General features: G+C 43.1%; 1 protein-coding gene across 2 annotated transcripts in view; it reads right to left on the bottom strand.

Moving 5' to 3' along the window:
- PKMYT1 (protein kinase, membrane associated tyrosine/threonine 1) overlaps positions 1-20681 on the bottom strand; it is a 360498-nt gene that overhangs the window by 13148 nt on the left and 326669 nt on the right. For both annotated transcript variants that reach the window (XM_078652880.1, XM_078652879.1), the window contains exon 7: positions 6483-6581. In XM_078652880.1, the coding sequence (XP_078509006.1) occupies positions 6483-6581 (99 nt within the window). The remainder of the gene's footprint in view (positions 1-6482; positions 6582-20681) is intronic.

The raw sequence follows: 20681 nt of genomic DNA, 5'->3' as shown, positions 1-20681 counted from the left end.
TTTGAGTCCTTCTATAAAAGCCTTTATGGCAGGCACTCTAAAAAGAGATATATGTTGTCTATTTTATAGGTATGCTGCAATGGCAGCAAGGTGCAGTCTGATAGACGTGTACGCTAAATTACATTTTTGAAGGTGTAATAGGTATCCTATGATGTGTTGAATAGACGCATCTAAATGATTGATGTGGTTGTTTTGACAGTATATTACAAACCGTTTCCACTTCGCTGCATAACATGCTCTAGTGGTGGGACGTCTAGCTTCTTTAATAACGTTCATACAGTCTAAAGGGAGGGTAAGGTAACCAAACTCTATGACTTCAGGAGCCAGATCGCTAGGTTGAGCTGAGTCCGGGTGTCTGATCTCTCCATGGTTCTGCGTTAATAAGCGTGGAGATAGGCCTAGTTTTTGGTGTGGTACCACAGAAAGTTGCAGCAGCTTGGTGTACCACAGTTGTTTGGCCCAAGTTGGAGCAACTTGAATGAGTCTTAGGGAATGTTGCTGTAGTTTGCGTACCACTAACGGAAGTAGTGGAAGAGGTGGAAAAGCGTACGCAAAATTTCCGGACCATTTCATCCATATCGCATTGCCTTTGGTCAGCAGGTGTGGATATCTGGCGGCGAAGCTTGGGCATTTTGCGTTTGTGGGTAGCGAAGAGGTCTATCCGAGGTTGTCCCCACAGCTGAAAGAATGGTTGAAGAACTTGTGGATGAAGTTCCCATTTGTGGATCTGCTGTGTCTGTCGACTTAGCAGATCTGCGATGGTGTTTTGTACTCCTGGAACATGTTGGGCTAAGAGAAAGATCTTTAGTGGTATAGGCCATCTCCATATCTGCGGTGCTGAGAGCTTTAGAGAGTGTGTTCCCCCTTGTTTGTTTATGTAGTACATGGCTGTCATATTGTCTGTGCGGACAGACAGCTTTGCCTGATACTTGCTTTTGGGATTCTTTTAGGGCTAGAAATACAGCTAGTAACTCCAGGTGGTTCATGTGGAGTGACTTTTGTTGTGGTGTCCACCTGCCTTGCATGGTGTGATGCAGTAGGTGAGCTCTCCAGCCGGAGAGCGATGCGTCCGCTGTTATGACTATTTGAGGAACTGGCTCTAGAAACGGTCGGCCTTTTGAAAGGTTTTTGGTGCTCCACCATTGCAGAGAGCGATGAGTCCGACTGTCTACCAACACTAGGTCTGTTAATTGACCGCGAGCCTGGTTCCATTGGCGTGTTAAGCACTCTTGAAGTGGACGCATTTGTAGTCTTGCATGAGGTACCATGAATATGCAAGATTCCATCATTCCTATGAGCTGCATGAACACTCGAGCTGGAAGAGATAGTTGCGGTTAGAATTTTGTTAGGAGAGTTTGTACACTTATTATCCTGGCTGGAGAGAGATAGGCTAGTGCTAATTCAGTGTGGCACCGAGATATTGTTGTACATGGGACGGTTGCAGATGGGACTTGGTGCGATTTACTGTGAATCCCAAGACGTGGAGTAGTTGAATTGTGGTGTGAGTGTGTTGAACACACTGGCTGTATGAGCGGGCTTTTATGAGCCAGTCGTCTAGATATGGGAAGATGTGAATATGCTGTCTTCTTAGGTGTGCTGCTACTACCGCTAGGCATTTGGTAAACACCCTTGGTGCTATTGTGACTCCGAATGGGAGTACTTTGAATTGGTAGTGCTGACCGTCTAGTACAAATCTGAGATATTTTCTGTGCTCTGTGTGGATAGGAATGTGGAAGTAGGCGTCCTTGAGATCTACAGTGGCAAGGAAGTCGTTTTGTAAAAGGAGTGGAAGGACCTGCTGGAGTGTGACCATATGAAAGTGGTCCCATTGTATGTACCGGTTTAGGGGTCTGAGGTCTAGAATAGGCCTCAGAGATCTGTCCTTCTTGGAATTAAAAAATACAGGGAGTATACTCCTTTGTTTTGCTGATGCAGTGGAACTATTTCTATTGCATTTTTCTGCAGGAGGGAAATTACCTCCTGTCTGAGCAGTATCAAATGTTCTTGTGACATTGGACGCTGTTTGGGTGGTATGTTTGGGGGGTAGATGTTAGTTTGAGACAGCAACCTGACTGAATTATTTGTTGCGCCCACCTGTCTGATGTGATGTATTTCCAGGCTGGCAGGTATTGTTGTAGCCTTCCCCCGACAGGAATGGAATGCGGCGGGGGAAGGGGAGGGCAGTCATTGGTCAGACGTGGAGGAAGAGCGGGAGTTGTTGTTTTTACCTCTGCCTTTATTGTTGTTACCTCTGCAACTGCCTCTTTAGTAGCCAATACTATAGGTGGATTGTGTGGGGGCTTTATAAGAAGTAGAGGGTGTGCCTGAAGAGTATCCCCTGCTGGCGACTCTGTAAGATGAGCGGCAAATTGAGCGTCTGGGAGCCTGCGACTGCAAGGCTCCCATAGATTTGGCTGTATCTGTATTTTCTTTTCAAGGGATACGTCCACATTCGGTCCGAATAAGTGTCGCTCAAAGGGCTAGTTAAGTATGGCACTTTGGACTTCAGGTTTGAACCCTGAAATGCGTAGCCATGCGCGTCTACGCAACAGAACACTGGTATTAACCCCTTCCATGCTGCCGTCGGACGCTACCTCGCTGGTGCTGCCCCGCCCGTTTTGCGTAAGTGCCGTACTTCCGCAAAATCGGCGGCGCAGCCAAGGTGTTAATTGCTCTGGAGCCAGTGTCTGCTGCATCTAGTGCACAACGAATAGAGGTGTTTGTGATATTTTTCAGGGGCAGCTTTATATTTTTTCTCTATTCGTGGGTTGTTGATCCGAGTTCTAACTGGGTCTTTGAAGACTTCTGGAGCATGCTTAACTCCCTTAGGCATGGGTAAAATTGACATGGACCTTTGTGCATTGTCAAAGGTATCCATTAGGAAGTCTTCTACAGGATCAGTATGTAGGTCAACCCCATGGTATCGTGCACCCCTATGTACTAGTTGAATAAATCCCACAGTGTCTTCTGGTGGGGGAAGTCCTAGAGGGATATATGTCGTCTTGAGGGACGTTAGGGACGTCTGGAGAGTTATAATCATTCCAAGGGTCAGGTGAGCCCGGAGGAATGGACTGATCTGGTGGCTCACTATCTGCACCACCCCCTGTGTCATCAGAGCTATCATCCCTGTTGTCATCATCTGCTGTGGGAGAAGGTGTAGGGCAGTGCTGTGGTAGGGGAGGAGGCGTGATGGTATATGTGGAGGAGGAGAAGGAATCCTTAGAGGAGAGGTAGCAATGTCCTTTGGATGAGGAGCAGGTGTAGGCGTGTCCAGTGGTCGTTTTTTTTTTTAACTAAGAGTTAGTCGACCAGTGTTTGGATCCTTAACCAGAGTCTTTTGTGCAGGGTCTGTATGAAATAAGTCCTCTGCGGGAGGCAGATCCTTTGGTGCGGAGGGCTTTTTTGGCACCGAGCTGTGAGCTTCTTTTGGCTTTGAAGCTTGTTGTTTGGCAGTGTCTTTAGCCGGGGAAGTATGTGCCTTTTTCAGCGCCAATGATTTTTTCGGTTCCGATGATTGTTTCGGCTCCGATGGGTTTTTCGGTTCCAATGATTTTTTGCTTGGGTCCGAGTGTGGTTTCGGTGCCGAGGAGTTAACATTAGGCTTCGGCGCCGATTGTTTCGATGCCGTCGTGGAGGCCGACGATGGTATCTTTTTCGGTGCGGGTAGATGTGCGCCGGCACCTTGGGCAGGCTGACTCTGGCCCGAGTCGCCTGAAGGCTTAGTGGGCTTCTTAGCCGAGCTCGAAGGCGGGGCATTGGAAACAGTGTCTCGGTGTGCACCCGAGCCCGAGGGCAACTGTGTGACCGAAGCCTTTTTTGAATGTGTCGAGGAAGGGTAGGGGTCGACGTTCTTACTTGCGACCCTCTGTGCCGGAGTGATGTCCTCAACTTCGGAATCTTCGGCCTCGGAGGTGCTGTCGATGCCATGTTGTTGTTCTGGGACGTCGACGCCCTCTTGGAAGATGTCGTCTGGAATCGGAGCTGATGAATGAGCCACTGTTCTACGCGCTCTTCGGTCCCGGATCGTCTTCTTGGAGCGGAAAGAGGCACAAGCGGAACAGTCTCTGGCCTCGTGCTCCGGTGAGAGGCAAAGGTTACACACCTCATGTAGATCGGTGTGGGGAAACTTCGACCCACATTGAGGACACTTCTTAAATGACGTCCTTTCCATGAGCTGGAAGTTGAGGCCTAGGTAGGCCCGAAGGCCTTCGTCGACGACCGGAATCAAAGATTTCGGAGTTGAAGAGTAGCGTCGACTGGAAAACACGTTTGAAACAATACCGTCGAAGCTGGTGAGGATTGCGTGCTGAAGGAAATCTGTTCTAACACGGAGCGCTGGAAACACATCCAAACCCGGTGGCGGAAAAAAAACAATCTGGGGATGGAGACGATGCCCATGCGCAGTATGATCAAAAGGAGGAGTCACCTATCCTGTGACTTCCAAAGACTTTTTAGAACAAAAACAATCTGCAAACATCCAGGCCCAACATTAGGTGGCCATCTATGCACAGTGTGTAATCTGCAGCTCATATGCCTCGAACACAATCTTTCTATGGGGCAGCAACATCAGTATTGAACTCGCTACCTCCCAACTTCAGAACACTGACCCCGCTATCAGCCTTTGGCAAGTAGCTCAAGGCTCATTTTCTTAGAAAATTCATGGAAATATAAGTTTTTTAATCTGATTAAATATAGGTGGTGTCAACATTTTGATTAATACCCTCCATCTTAAATTCTCAGTCTAATTCCTTCACGGTTTCTATGTACTGTAAGTTTTACCCTGATGAAATACGAGTTCTTTAATTTTCTGATTAATCCTTTACCCCATCTCGATGTAACACTTACATTGTAAACCTCTGTTGTAATGTAAATGGGCGAATATTCTCTACAACAGGTTAGGTTATTATGGTTATTATAAATCCTCACTAATACTCTATTATGTGTATATACTGATTTGGGAGGGGTATTCAAATGAGGTAAACTTCTCATAATCCCAGCATGTTCTCAGGCAGGTCGGCAGATCTCTAAAAGCCACTCCTACAAATAAGTATAGACCCCAGGGAGGGTGTGAGATACCAGTTTGTTTTTTCTTTTCCCACAAAGGAACAGATATCTAACTCTAGAGGCTATGGAAATCTAACCAGGTGAACCTCGGAAAAAGCAAGGGTACACAACAGATGGAGTTACAAATGCCAGGAAGAAACTCCTCATATCACAGAAGGACGTAGGCTCGAATGCTTTGTGCACTAATCAGGCTAGAACCAGGGTAAGAGCTTAAATCACTGGGAACTGCTCGAACTGAGAAAAGAGATACTAGGAGAATAGCCTTCAGGTTCAAAACATTTATTTGCAAGGACAGTTCTGGTCTGTGTTATCTGCATTTGAGTTTAGACCTTAAATCCATTCCTGTATCACCAAATGATAGGGCAAGAAGTGACCCAAAACGTTAGGCAACTAAAACAATTTTTCAGGGAAAAAAAGCAAAGTCACCTGCTCAAAAATACTACACAGATTAAAACTGTACATAGGTTTGCTCTGCAGGGCCGAGATTAAACATCTAAGGGATGGGAATGGGAGGGAATGGCCAGGATGAGGACTGGGAGTGAATGGAGCCAACCATTCTTATGCTTCCAAGCACAGGTCTGTTGCACAAGGTGCTAGGCACATGCTGCAGTAATGTCAGAGGACTGAACATCCCATGAGATGGCCTGAATGGGTTAGGATTTAAAGATATGGACAAAACCGGATGAAGGGAATTCTTTGAGCAAATAACCTAGGTTTTTTGCAGGTGAGCTCCCTTCCTAAAAATGTCATTTTGATTTTATATGTTATTTTTCAAGGCATATAGAAAGATGGTTACCTGTGTACCAAAATAACGTAAACAAACAAGAGGACAAATGGGCAATCTGAACCGTACACGTGTGTAGATACAATTACAGTCACCGAACAGGAATTCATTTTGAATGCAGCTCCTTTGAAACAAGGTTTTTCAGGTCAAAGGGATCTTAAAATCCAAGCATTCGCCAGATGACTCAAGACTACCGGTCTGTCTGCTGAATTCACTAGCATTCCTTGTAAGAAGAGGTGCTATTTGTAGTAACAGCAATGAATGATAGGGCAACAGAGAAGAGATTTCACTGAATAAAAGACCCATGTATTTTTTTGTATTACAGGAACTCACGCCAAACCCATCACCTTCACTTCATATTCACAGGTCAGACACCCTATATTAAAAGAGATCCAGTACTTGCTGGTGGGAGAGATCACTGCAGGATTGCCAATTTTCCAAGTAAGGGCCATGAACCTGATGTATGAATGGGTTTTAACCATTCGTGTCTATGTGGAAATACAATGATATAGAAATACCAGAGAAATTACAATGGTATATATGGGCAATGGACATTTGGTGGAGCACTGCACAGTATGACAAGTCTCAATTTCCCCCCATTGTTTCATTCTCCCAACTTGATGCATCCACTTACCTCCTCCTGCCTGCACTTGCTAATTCTGGTGAAATGTTCCGAGGGGTAGAGGTACTTCCCATGGAAGGACGTTTGTTGATATCTGGAGAGTGCGGATTGCTGAGGAGGAAAGGAGAAGAGAAGATAATGCAAATGTATATATTGGATAGCATTTGCTTGAAAAAAGCAATTCCTGTGAATACAACTCAAATTGAAAGGCCCACACATTCAAAAGCTGTTAACAGAAAAACTAAACCCAAGCAACAAACTTACCTGAGCAGAATACTCCAACAGTTCGAAAAGCAAGAAACATCACTTTAGTTTTGCATAAATTAAAACACGCAAGTACTTGTCAAGGCCAGGAGGCTGCTGCCTAGAAATCGATATTGGCTAACAAGCTAAGGATAAAAAGTTGAAGTCTGTTAATTTCTTTCCTTGCAGATTTTTCAGTTTCGTAGGTTTCATCCACCCAGGTGGAGGTCATCAACAACCACTCAAACAAGATCAATCTTGGTGTAGCGTCTGATGGAAATAGGATTAAGGCGTTCCGGTGCATGTGTCACTAGGGCGAGTAGTTTTACCTAGCCTGACCCAACTATTCCGGACACGTGGGTATCCACTTTTGAAAGAGGGGTGCCCCAGTGCTTAATTTGTACACAAATAAGTGCCAGGGCTCTCGTCAAGATCCCACTGCAACTTGCACCATGCATTGCCCCTGCCATGCTGTGAATGATAGTTAACAACACAACTACTAACCATCTCACACCTACAAGTGTGACAATTCCGACTATTCCAAGCCCCCAAAGCAATAAGAATGGCTTGATAGGCAGGTAATAGTCAGTTTAATGTATATTGAATTAATAATGGACTTGTAGTGGTCATCTCAGACAGCGCCACCATATGGCAGACTGTCACAGACACTGAGGGTATTTTCTTTTGATAAGTTAAGCAGCATTATATTAATTCTATTAATTCCTTTTACTAATTTCACTCAAGGTGACTCAATTCTTTCCTTCCAGCTGACTTTATTGGTTGAGTTGTAGTGGTGGAGGAGGTATACTTTGAGGAATACATTGTGAAATTTATTGATATTGTGTGTTTACTTTTCTGGGTTGCAGCCCTGATGAAGTCATGGATGCATGTAAATAATGCATGACGAAACACGTGTTGGCTGCTAAGAAAGTCTTTTCGAAGACAACTATTAAACTACTTCTGTATATACTTTCCAAGTTGGCTACCTGAGTTTTGTGTTCTACAATTGGATATTTACTACATGAACATTTAGCTTTGTTAAAGGAAGAGAAGAATATTTGGACTGCTTCTGCACTTATACAACTAGTTCACTGTTACAAGAATATATGTAATGTACATTTTATACTTTTGAAGATCTCAGGGAGAAGAGCAGTTGTAGTCTGAAAATCTGGTCAACGGTTGACGTATTTGTTCTGAAGCCGGCCTGATAGGGACTTAGAATCTCCTTCTCCTCTATCCAACCCTGTACGCGGTCCAGAAGGACCGGTCCCATCAGTTTTTGGGTGGTGTCAATTAAACGGATGGGTCTATAATTCGAGGGTAGGAGAGGGCAACCTTTTTTGTATATGGGAACTATTTCTGCCCCGCGCCAAGTGTCCGGTGGATCAATGCCCTTCAAGATAGCATTAAATAGGGCACATAGATAAGGGACCCAAATTTTGGGTTCCTTCCGGAAAAGATCCCCTGGTAGTTTATCTAAACCTAGCGCTTTATTACACTTAAGTAGGTTAATAGCACTCTCCACTTCAGCCATGGTAATCTCCCACATCCCCTCTTGTTGGGACTGCAAGGATGGGCTCGGAGAGCCAATGGTAGCACTTACACCATCCTTCCCCATCATACAGTGACCCGAAGAGCATCTCCCAGACTTCAGGCACTATATTAGGCTCTAAGGCGGGTGGTCCTTCCCTGTCCCCTGAGCTTACTATTGCCCAGAATGATTTCAGATCTTTGTCGTTCAGGACCGTCCTAAGGGCTTCCCACCTATCCAATTCCCAGTTTTTCTTTTCCTTTTGGATGGTCCCTTTGTACCTGTCCCTGAGCAGTTTAATTAGTGGCCTGTTCTTCGCCTTCACCGCATCCAATAGATCCTGTTTGGCTTTGTGACAGTTTGCGTTGAACCAGGAGCATTTGGGGCGTTTATTTTCCCTCAGTTGTGTCACTGGGTAAAATACATCAATCATTTTTGCCGGTAACTGCTCATGTATTTTGCATGCCCGATCTCAACCCCCGTATGAACCTCCGACTGTCCTACCTCTCACATTTCAGCTAATATAGGTAATGCTAGCTGGTAAACTAGAGCCAACTTTAATGGAGAATGCTGGATGTGACTCCATCTAACTCTCCTTCTGTTATCGGATAACGTTAGTGCGTTGGTCTCAGTAGTAGAAGGGGGTGACGGGTTGGACAAGCCCATGTTCCCTGTTTACAGAATCACTATCAGGGCGTTGTGGTCACTGTCCTGTCTCTGATGGACACAGAAGTCAAGGACCTTTTCCCAGGGTCTGGTTTCCACCAGGATGTAATAAAGCAACGGGGCCTGCACTTCTCTGTTGAACGTAAACTGGCCCGGCTGGTCGGATTTAGTCCTCCCATTACATGCCCTCAATGAAAGTGCCAAAGTAAGTGAGTGGAGTTGCATCGCCAGTGGTGATCAAACTTTAATCGGTGTAATCTGTGGGTCAGGTATCGACCAGTGCTGATCTTATTTTGTGGGCGCGCATAGATTTGGATTGGTAAGTGGCTCGAATTGACAATTAACCCCTTCGAAACCGATGACGAGCTGGGCTCGTCATGAGGTAGCCTCCTGCTACGCTGATGACGAGCCCAGCTCGTCACGTAACATGCGGTTTCGCATATCTCAGCGTACGAGCGGAATTCCGCCCGCACGCATGCGGTTAAAGTCGCCTCCTACAATCAACATAATCGCTGGATCCAAGGTTAGTATAAAGCGCCCCAAATGATCTATGACACCGGATTTCTGTCTGTTCACGGTATAGAGTTCACATTGATTAAGGCTATTTTTGTCTTTGTGGGGAGAGTCAGCAGGAAACATTGGATATCATTAGTGGGAGAGGTCAACTGCTCGGCTTTACAGCCGAGATGTGTTCCCACCCAGATGGTTAAACCACCGGAGGGTCTCCCCCTTCCCCTCGTAGTGGCCATAATGTTAAAAGATGAAAAACCCACCCTCTGGAACTCTTCCCTCACCCATGTCTCTTGGAATATACAGATGATATGGTTATCCACAAAACGTCCCCATTCTGGGCAGGGTAGTTTGTTTTTAAGTCCTGCCAGGTTCCAGGACAGGATCTGCAAGCTGCCACCCTGTTCTCTTGTCCCACACAGTGCCTCAAGGGCGGAGGGACGTGGGGATGAAAGATCACCAGCATGGGCTCCGGGTAGACTACCAGGTACCCCACCCAGTTCTCTTTCTCGGTTTATGCCCATCAGAGCAACTAAAGGTGAGGCATCAGAGACCCTACTTCGCTGTGTCCTGACTCTTGGCGGGCTGATCCACTGGGCGTTGACAGGGCTACTACCCCCTACTGGTCGGGACCCATTACGCTCTGCTTCTGCCCTTTGGACCTGCCGCAGGATTTTAGGGTTATCCCCTTTCTGGGCCCCTCCACCAGTCAGTCCACCTCCTCCAGACTTTCACATCTGTTATTCACTGAGATGTTAAATTGGGGGCGCCTATTGTACGTGTCCCATCTTCTCTCCAGTGAGGACCCAGGGTCCATCATTTGAACTACAGGTGTTACACTATTTCTTAAGGTTGTTTGGTGTTGAGAATAGAAAAAGTCTAAGGGGCGGAGACTGATTCCTGTTAGAACCTTATGGCAATTAGTGGTAGTGTGGAGTAGGTTTATAACAGTGTTGGGATTTTTGAAATTAATAACAGCACACTCTGTTTTCCTGCGATTTCCCAACCACTCTACTCTTCGGACCATTATGATCTCCCCTGCTCTAGCATGCTCAAAATGTTTGCATCTTGCAAGCCAGAACAGGCATTTATTTCTAAGCTCGAGTTAGGTCTCCTTTACATTGGGTGCGATTGGCGGGGTTTCTGTCAATATGTCTACATATGGGGCACATGCCGGGGAAAGATTTATGTAGGGCAAGTGGGTTTCATCAATCACAATCCTCTCTACATTCTGGCCTTGGTCTGGCTGCCTGCTCTTTTTACTACTGTAGTGTAGTTCCTATATTCCCAATAGGCTCTGCGCATTGGAATAACAAACTATAGTTTAGACGTAGGACTGAGGTCGACTAGGTCTCTATTGAATAGGTTAGACTTAATTAGGTATGCCAGCTAGCTCAGAGGTCACTAGAAACTTTTTCAAGTGAACAGGAAGGAGTTAACTTTCCAGCAATAGACAAGAAGGGATTAGTTTCTGACAACCGCATAAACATGACAACTTTGCTCCCCCCAGAATAAGGAGTATATCTCCAGAGTCGTGGAAAACAATAGACAGCTATTTCACTCAGTCAATCGTGCATGCTTAGTTTCACCAGACTGCAGAGAAATAGAGAGACGGGCGTTTTCAATAAAAGTTATTTATTGAGCAGTCCTTTTTCTCGTGCAAGAGAAGTGAATTGCCACAATTGCAATACTTGTAATAAAGTAAAGTGCGTACAGTAAAAGGAGTATTATGAAATACTGTAAAAGCATGGTACAGTTTCTAAGCCATACCGTGTTTAAAATAGATAAAATATATACACACATATAATCATTGACTAAACGTACTCAAATGGTGCTTCTAAGATTCGCCTACCCCGGTGTACCTAACCTAGGCCTAGTACGTGGGAAGGAGTAAGTGAGCTGTAGTTTAAGTTAAGTTAGTTTTTGCCAAGAATCTGAATCGAGAATTCTCTGAGGATCTAATCAGCTCCGTACCTTGGTTATAGAATGAAGGAGGTCTTGTATCTCGTTCTCAGGACTCGATCTCCCAGAAACCCGCAAGGGTGACTGGAAACACTGGGGCTGGATTTCTCGGCAGGAGAAAAGACAGCGTCTCTCTCAGTGCGTCAATGGGAGGGTCGGCTTCCTTCGGCTCTCGTTACAGCTGGGCTTCGGGTAAGTAGATAGCTGATCTGATCCAAACCACCGTGTGTTTGCTTAAGGCAAATGCTGGTATATTTATACCTGGAAGGTGCCGAGTTTGACGTAAGGTTGGACATAAGACGTCACTAAGAACTTACAGTTCTTTCAGGACTCCAGGAGTTCTTGGACAAATCAAAACAAAAGCAGGGGGGATTTCCCGGGCTGCTGGAGGCTTGGTTTCTGTAAAGAACGCGTTGTTCTTTCTAGGAGTCTATGGGAGTAGCCTTGCCGTATTTGGACTTCATTGGCTATGACTAAATATGGATATGATTCTTATGCCTTTATAAGGATAGGATTTGTTATAACCACATAAGGGCATAAATCGGGAATATTTAAATAGGGTCCTAGATACGATCACAACACCCACTCCACGTATTAATGTCCATCATTACTAAATACTAAGCAATACTAAACATAACGATGCATGTGTTTTCCAACCCACCCCAAAATACATAACTTGCATTTGAAATGGTATATACACCAAAAATTAGTATTTGTATTGTACGTTTTTCAAGCAGTGGAATCATTCAGATAATGCATACATAAATACTGGCTGAATGAATTGCGAAAATTACATTTATGAAATGGCTCTTAATACAGAAGAATGGGTCAAGACCATTCCATTACATATTTATACAAGACTGTACATGTGCTAGAGGCTGAATCAAAATATTGTCTCTATAGTTTCAAAATAGAAATCTTGTTCTCCAAGAATAGTTCTACTTTAAGCAGAGTACCATGTGCCAAAGAAAAAAGGTAAATATTTTGGAAATGGAAAAATAATTTCGCTTTCAGGGGGAAAAAAATAGTTCCAATTGTTCTCAGTAGTGTTTATCAAAACTGAAGGCCGAATTCAGAGAGCGCTGTGTGCTCGTTGTTTTAAAAGTTATTCTCGTTGTTAGGAGAGAACATCAAATCAGACAGGCGGGCGAAAAATTAGTCTACAACAGTAGGTGAAAGTTCGACCAAATCCGAAAAAGTAGAAATAGTGCATATGTGAGACTCATTGCCATCATCGATGTCTGCATCAGCAATGCTCACTGAAGGTTGTACCTGTGTGCCGCTTTCCTCTCGTACCTCACCGCCACTTAATCATAATGGTGAAGTCTCAACAAATGCAGTCATCAGAATAGGTAGCCGCTGGGGGACAACACGTTGCATGAGCCGTTAACGAATCAAGCAAAGTATCGATATCCATAGGTACTGCTGATGGTAGTGTAAGACAGACGTCCAACACGCATTCTTCTCCGCATAGCAGGCATCGAAGCACAGGTAAGATGCAATCTTGCCAGATTGGTCTGAATGAAAGAAACCATGTGGTATTCAGATCTCTTAGCCGAGCTAAGCCGAGTACTTTAGTTATTCTTTCTCGGTATCTCATCGCAAGGATCGTTTCTGCCATTGTAGCCTGAGTTTTGTCTGTGACTGGGCTTGCCATATCGGAGCAGAAGAAACAAAAATAAAATTCCTGCTACGAGTCCCAAAAGAAGAGGCAGGCCACTGAACACAGAGTGCACGAAATTCGGGAAGATTTTGTGTGCGATGCCACTGGTATCAGACATGTTTATGATTTGACCTAACATTTCTACGAAATGCACGGGGCAATTTGTCGATAATAGCGTATGTATCTCTGCCGCTGTCCTTGCAACTTGCATATCATACGTCTCTTTGGACGAGGTTAAAGGCACAGTTGTCTGTAAAAGAATAGACTTCATTCTGCTTAAAGTATCAATTCGAATAGAAGAGATATTCAGAGAAGGCCATATTGCTGCCTCCATGTCTGGTTTGCAGTTTGGATACAATACTTGCATACAGCAAATGACCCTGAAAGTAACGCTCACGAGATAGGCTATTCCTGGCACCATGGCACAATAGCTGTGGTCACTTATTAGAACGTAGCTGCCGTTGGAAAGCTGTCTGAAAAAAGGCTCTATCTGTGTTGCAGGGGTGCCGTGCAGATGACATGAAAGGTTGTTTGATGAATCTTCGCAGGCTCCATGCAAGTTAATACCTTGACACAGAAGTGTACCGCTTAGTGAATTTTTACAGTTGTTACCACTAAGAAATACCTCTTTTTTCCCTTCACTATAACATTTATGTGTATAAGATAATTTCCAGGTTGACTTGATGTATTCTTTACCCAACCTTTCATACAGGCCTGCTGGTATATACTTTTGGCAATATTGAAACTGAAAAGTCGTTATCGGAATTGTGATTGTACCGTGTATTATCCATTCAATGACAGGTCGTTCTGACATTGTCAATGGGAACTTTGAGTTTTTCAATGCTCAATATCGTATAGTCTGCTCCTTTTTGTGCCAAAGAGATTTGTTTATCTGTAAGGTTAAAGATAGAAAATAATGACGTTTTGTTGATTAGACGCCATGGCACGTAGCCTGAACGCAGATTTTGTAACGTCCAGCCTAGCTGTACAATAGAACGTAATTGGGACTGGCCATGTTGTAACATTAGCATATCCTGTTCTATTATATCAATAGCAGATGATACAATGCTGTCCAGTGAATAAATTCTGGAGGACAGAGTCGTTAATCCATTGTCCACTACAGACATTGATTTTTCCAAATTAATACGATCAATTTCTCGTATTTTTTCAGCAGTTTCAATTTGCATTACTTTCCAAGCCTCGTTGTAGGCCGCGTATATACCGGCGTATATGAAACGTTTTGACGCTGTTTGCGAGGTTCCAATATGAAATCGCGCAAGTCAGCACCTTCTTTAAGTAAAGTCAAGTGTTGCTTAATTTCCTGCAGTGTAGATTTCTGTAGCCATTGAGGCATAGTTTTCCTACACTGTATGTTGTAACTATCCCTGGATGTTGTCTCTGGGAATATCTTGGGTCTGGCCTGGTCTGTTTGAACCCCTGTGTTTTGCTCAGGAATCTATCTTGACAGTTATTAGTGTCTGTGGGCCAGATCAACCATTTTTTCCAATCAGGATTTGTTCTGTTTTGGTTAAAAATATGAGATATGTCTATCTCCACATCTGTAGTGCTATTACTATCAGGTATCGGTTTTGGAATAGACGGTTTGTTTAAGTCTTTTATCTTGGCTAAGCCAAGACAGGTTGTTTGTTGAATGGTGTCATTCAGGAACATTATCTGTTCTGGGATCATGCAGGCTCTGAATAATGATTCTATAATACCTTGTACCTGCCAGTCTTTTGTACCCCAGATGGTTTTTGTCTCAATGTTGTTTTTTCAAAATTCAAAACCAAATGTAGACATTTTTTCATAAAATTTTTCAGAATAAATCAATTTAGTATTTGTCAACATGTTTTCATTCCTGTCTTATTTAACATTTTGTAATAAAACGTTTCTGGATCAGTGTTGTTAAACCCTGAGAAGTATGGGAATTTCTCATACAATATTTTCGAGCTGCCTTTTGGCAGTGTTGGGCAATGTTCCCATTGATTATAAGTTAAAAAAAATCTAGGATTCGCAGATTTATGCAAATAGTGATGACCATAATGATTATAACAATACATTTCTTCATAATTTGATGAGTCTTCTAAATAATCATGCTCTGTGAATTTTGCTGACATTGCTAAATCTGCCATCATATTATTAATATTTTCAAAGTCCCAATCATCAGAGAAAGTACTCGGTGATACAAAGTCACTTAATGAAACCTTGAACTGATGTGGATATTTCAAGAGTTCAACCGGGCCATAGATTTCGTAATCAGTAGCGTCCCATGCTACACCATCAGGTATAGGAATGGCTGTGATATTCACGGATGATAGTTCTCTTTTTTCAATGTGAGAAGATATGTGAGGCTTTAGGACCAAGTTGATGTTCTGACTTGCTGTGTCCATTGTACTATCTTTTCCATCAATATATTTACCCAAACTTAAAATCAAGATGAGCCACAGAAGGAGGAAAAGTACACCTAACACAATCCATAATTCAATCCATGGTGAAATGAGATATGTTTCTTTGAGTTGATGAAAGAGTTCAGTCAATTTTTGTTTAAAGGTTTTTGTTGCTGGCGTTTCTTCATGTATACTTGGATCATCAGAAAAGTCATCGAAATTGATGAAGTAGCCAGATGCAGTTCTGTCAATTGTTGGAATTGCTTCCGGACTGTCATTAATCTTTGGATATGTATGTTCAGAGGCTACATCATTGTAGACTGGTGTTTCTTGACGAACTGTTGCAATTTGGGTTTCAAGAGGCACAAGTTCCATGGCTTTGTTGCATAGTCCTTTTTTATTCACAGCAGGTTTATCAAATGTGATTAGACTCTCAGTTTGAACCTCTTGGATTGTAGCAAGGTTTGGTCTTCTGCTACTTCTTGGGAGTCCACTGGGCCTACTACTTATTATTGGCCACATGATTGTGGTTTTACCAGGTCAATTGATACAACTCTGTTCTCCTTTTTACCAGCAAGGGGCGGTAGTACTACTGATCTTGTTCCGCTGACAGCTAAGACAGGTACTGCTTTTCTGTAAGAAGGCCCAAATTCCTTCTTCACCGCGATCTTTTCTCTGACCAGATCCCCAATCTTTGGAATCCAGACAGGTCTTGCTGGGACAGGTGGTTTTTCTTCAGTGGCCGTTGGCTTTAGCTTTATGTTACTTAGACTTCTTGTTTCATTCAAGTCCTGTAAAACAGCCAAACGATCTTTGATATCAAAGGTTTTTTGTTGTTTCACCACTGAAGTCTGACGAAGGTCATGAATGATCATTCTGGTACCAAACAAAAGTTCATATGGAATGATACCTCCTAGAGAATTTCTTGGCAGATTATTATGACTATGTTGGACACTTGTTAGATGTTTGACCCACCCGTCACCCGAACCTAATACCCTTGCTGTTATAGATTGCTTTATGTCACTTTTTTTCTCTCCACTACCGCATTTCCCTCGGGATGGAATGGACTAGAGTACCGCAATGCAATGCCCATGCTGCTCATGGCCTCCTTGTAAGCTCAAGAGCTAAACGCAGGACCCTGGTCAGAATTTAGCATGCCAATTGCGTATGTGTCGATAAAGACTCGCAAATCTTTTATAACAGTTCTGGCGTCAGCAGAGCGCTGGGGCCTCATCTAAGTGAATCTCGTCTTAATAATTATGGGATCGCCTTTTTCCATCTCGGATTTTTGCGTATAGATATCCTAATGCTTTCTAATAGAGGTGTCCGAGCTGGTGTCTGGTCCGGTTCACAACTGTGATCTCTATTGCAGTCCTGACAATTCATTGCAAAGTTGTAAATTTGCACGTTCATCCCCGACCACCAGTATTGTGATTGTAATTCTATTCGAGATTTCAAGATCTCTTGGTGCCTCAGACCCATTTCCATGTGTGCTTCTTGAACCAAGTAAGCTCTCTGGTTCGTATTTCGAAAGACTCTATCCCCTACTCCAGGGATTCGAGCAAACGGAACGGAGTTCGCATCAATTATGTATATATTTCGGAGTGGATAATTTAGAGGTAACGTCGCATAATTGCCTTCCATTGAGGCTTTTACTGCTAGTAGCGTTTCACCGTCTATATGTTTTTTAGAACGCTTTTTTGTGGCTACGGAAGTCGGTTTGACATCTTCCGCTGTGGCTCTGTTAGCCAATGTATTCCCTGAAACGTGAACGCTATCACGTTGATGACTCAGTGTATGTATCACGTGAGTCTTTTTTAGTTCTTTCTGCAAAAGAACTACTTGTTCCCAAAGTTTTTTATGCTTTATTGTGGCACCTGTCTCATCTTTGTAACCATTTTTGATCCAAGTCTGCATGTCATTATTTTAAGACTGGACGCAGTAATGCGAATCGCACACTATTAGTGTGGGGAATTCGCGATCGGCATTTTCAAGCGCCATCTTTAAAGATCTTATTTCAGCTCGCTGAGCTGTACAGTTTTTGAGTGATTCGGTTTTGGTGACCATAGGTCTGAATTTACCTAAGCGCCAGCGACCTTTAACAATCGCACATGCTGCATTGTAAACTTGTTTTTTCACAACGTAGTGTTGTGCAAATCTGTCCGTGTAGATTACACAGGAGTATTGTTCGAGAGGCAGAATTTCGATTGACAGACGGTATTCATGTTCGTATTCCAGATCTTCTAGTTTTTTCATTTTTGGATCAAATGCGTGTTTCACGTCTGTTGCAGCAAGAGAAGTTTTCCCATTGTATCCATTTTGGATCTAAAGCTTTAGCATTCGGAATGCTTGGGCTTGTTACTGCCTCAAGGGCTGATACTGCTGTTAAAACGGATATGCTCTTGCCTTGGGCTCTTTCTTTTGCTACAGCAGTTTGAACCGCAGTCAGAATTCTTTTAGTAGAACTGAATTTCATTTCAGCTTGTGTATACAAGTGTGATTTATAAGATATTGGTACCGTTTCTCCCTCATTAGAGGTCAGGTACGTGAATCTGCATCTTCCTGGGATGACTCGGATTACAAGGTTGCGTTCGTTTGCGCGTGTTTGCAGTTTTGTTTTAGTTAACATGTCTGTTTGTAATGTTCGTAAAATTTCTGTATGTTTCTGAGTCCAATTGATTGGTTTGAAATCAGGTTTTATTAATTCGTAGAGAGGTTTAACCCTCTCTGCATAGTTTAGAATGTATGTTCTTCCGAAATTCAGGAAACCTAGAATTGATTGTAAGTTCTTCAGCGTTTTTGGAGCTTGGAGTACTGCACACTTCTCTAAGAAGTTATCTGCTTGGCTTTTGCCTTCACTTGATAATTCATATCCTAAAAACAGGACAGTTAGGTGGGCGATTCGTGACTTTTTAAAGTTGAATTTGTACCCTTCAGCTGCAAACCCAAGTATTATGGTGTTCACTCTTTTCAAGTGTGTCTCCAGGTCATCATCTGTGAGATAGATGTCATCAACATAAGATAATGCCTCATCATCATATATTTGTAGTAACTCTGTTACCCTTGCTGAAAATAATCCTGGGCTATTCTTGAATCCCTGTGGGAGTCGACAGAATTGTTTTTGTGCCCCCATTATTGAGAAAGCGGTCAAATACCTACTTTCAGGTGCAATGTTTTGACAAAAGAAACCATTTGAGATATCGAATGTTGTTTTATATTTTTTCGCACAATGTTATTCATTAGTGCTGCACTGTGTGAGTTTTGTACTGCAAATGTTTTGCAGCATGAGTTTAGGTGTCTGTAGTCCAAAACTAGACGATATGAATCGTCTGGCTTGGAGACAGGAAACAAAGGATTGTTCATTTGTGAGGTGCATGTTTCAATCACCCCCTGGTATTCAAGTTGATCTAAGATCTCCCTGACTTGTTTTTTAGCTTCTTGCTTAACAGGATACTGCCTCTGTGCAGTTGGTTGATTTTTGAACTGAATTTTATGGTGAGGAGAATCCTCATCCCATCCTACATGGTTTTTATATAATGCATGGGCTTGGGCTGCTGCCCATTTCCTTGCAAATGTGTATTTTTTATGAATTGGAATTTGATTTGAGAAGGCAGGCATAATCATTTCTTCGCCATGTGGGAACTCCCTGACAAACTCTGGTGGCCAGTCTTTTTCTGCTAGAAGGATATCATAGCCTTTTGAAAGGTTATCCCAAAAGAGACCCTTTTTTTTCCTAGTTTTGTCCCCCTCTATACGTAATGTTATTTCATATAATTTATGGGGTATGCTAACCCTGGTGTCTGCAGTTTCCACTTGAATTTATTCATTCATGTCCACTGTCTCCAGAAGATTCATCAGGATCTTGCGAGCTATGGTCACTTCTGCTGCGCTGTCTAGCATTGTCTGGGCCCATTCTCCGTTTTTCAGTTGTGTCCTCAGATCCTCGGCCTGTTTTATTTTAATACTAGCTACCTTCTTCTTTGGAAATTTTAATTTTTTACTTTGATGAGCAGGTTTCCTGGTCTTTGGACTTGACGTGCTCTTCCTTGTGTTCTGACCGTCCTCTTCTTTCCGATTTCTGTGAGGAAGTCGGAAAAGATCGAGAGGGACGTGTATCATCTTGATATCGGTCAGGTTTTCTTATTTTATCCCTATCTCTAAGGTTGTATCTTTTCTCAGAGGGCTCCGTGTGGGGAGACTTATCTCCTCGTTCCGGAGATCTATCTCTCCGTTGAGGAGACCTTCCTCTGGACTGAAACGGTTTTTCTCAGGGAGTAGTTTGTTTGTTACCCTCCCACTTCTTTTTTGTAGTATTGAGATTATTCTTGATACATGTTTTTTCAGGATTTTCAGTTAGTTGGGGTTTTAGTGGTTTCCCACCCAAACTATCTCTACCTAATTCTTCATATGATTTTTCTATGATTCTGGCAAGTTCAAAAGGTTGTTCTGCTATATCTGTTTCTTTCAATTTCTGGCGGATCGCCACAGATGCTGCTTTTCCTTTTTTGTTGGCTAGTAATATAGCTGAGACCTGCTTAAAGTCTTTTAGTAATTTCATACCTAGAGTTAAAGCAGGTTCTGGACCGTATTCATTTAGAATCTGTCTTAGTACGTCTGGTATAACCGCCATGGACGGAACACCATGTGTTTTTGTGTAAATCGAAGCAAAGACCGTGCCCCAAGTGTCACAGTCCTCCACATGTGGTGCAATCCCCATTGGAAGACAGATAGTCAGAATTCTGTGTTTCTCATTAGGAGTAGTATCAGGAAATACTGCCTCTATTTGAGTGATTTTTTGAGCTAACCAGAATGGAATTTGTTCCCGTTTTGCGGGTATTTTGCCAATGACTGATTGTATAGTCTGTGGTGTGATTTTATTTGTATTCCCCAAGTGAGGGGTGTGTTGTGGAATTCTAATTGCTGGTTGGACTGTTGAAGTCCGCATGACATATTGAACCAATTGTCTATGTATTTTAATTAGTAGTTTTAGCTGAACTAAAAGTTCTAGATCTGACATTTTTTCAATGTCGGGATGTGGTGTGTAGCTGGCTAGAACCGGCCATGTGGCTCCTGGCCTACCTAGTGGACCGAGCCTGGTAATGTGATTATGATGTTTTAGGGTGCCATTAAACTAGAGCAGGTGCTCTTGGTATGTTAGTGGAATTTCACGTCCTCGAAAGGGGCGTATTCCGTTGGAGGTTCCTCTATTTTGTAATAGTGGAAATCTTGTGTCACAGCGTGTGCTGCTG

The sequence above is a fragment of the Lissotriton helveticus genome, chromosome 7, assembly GCF_964261635.1.
Source record: "Lissotriton helveticus chromosome 7, aLisHel1.1, whole genome shotgun sequence".
NCBI classification, from domain to species: Eukaryota; Metazoa; Chordata; class Amphibia; order Caudata; family Salamandridae; genus Lissotriton; species Lissotriton helveticus.
The sequence above is the reverse complement of the archived record's forward strand: the minus strand, read 5'-3'. Positions and strand labels throughout refer to the sequence as shown.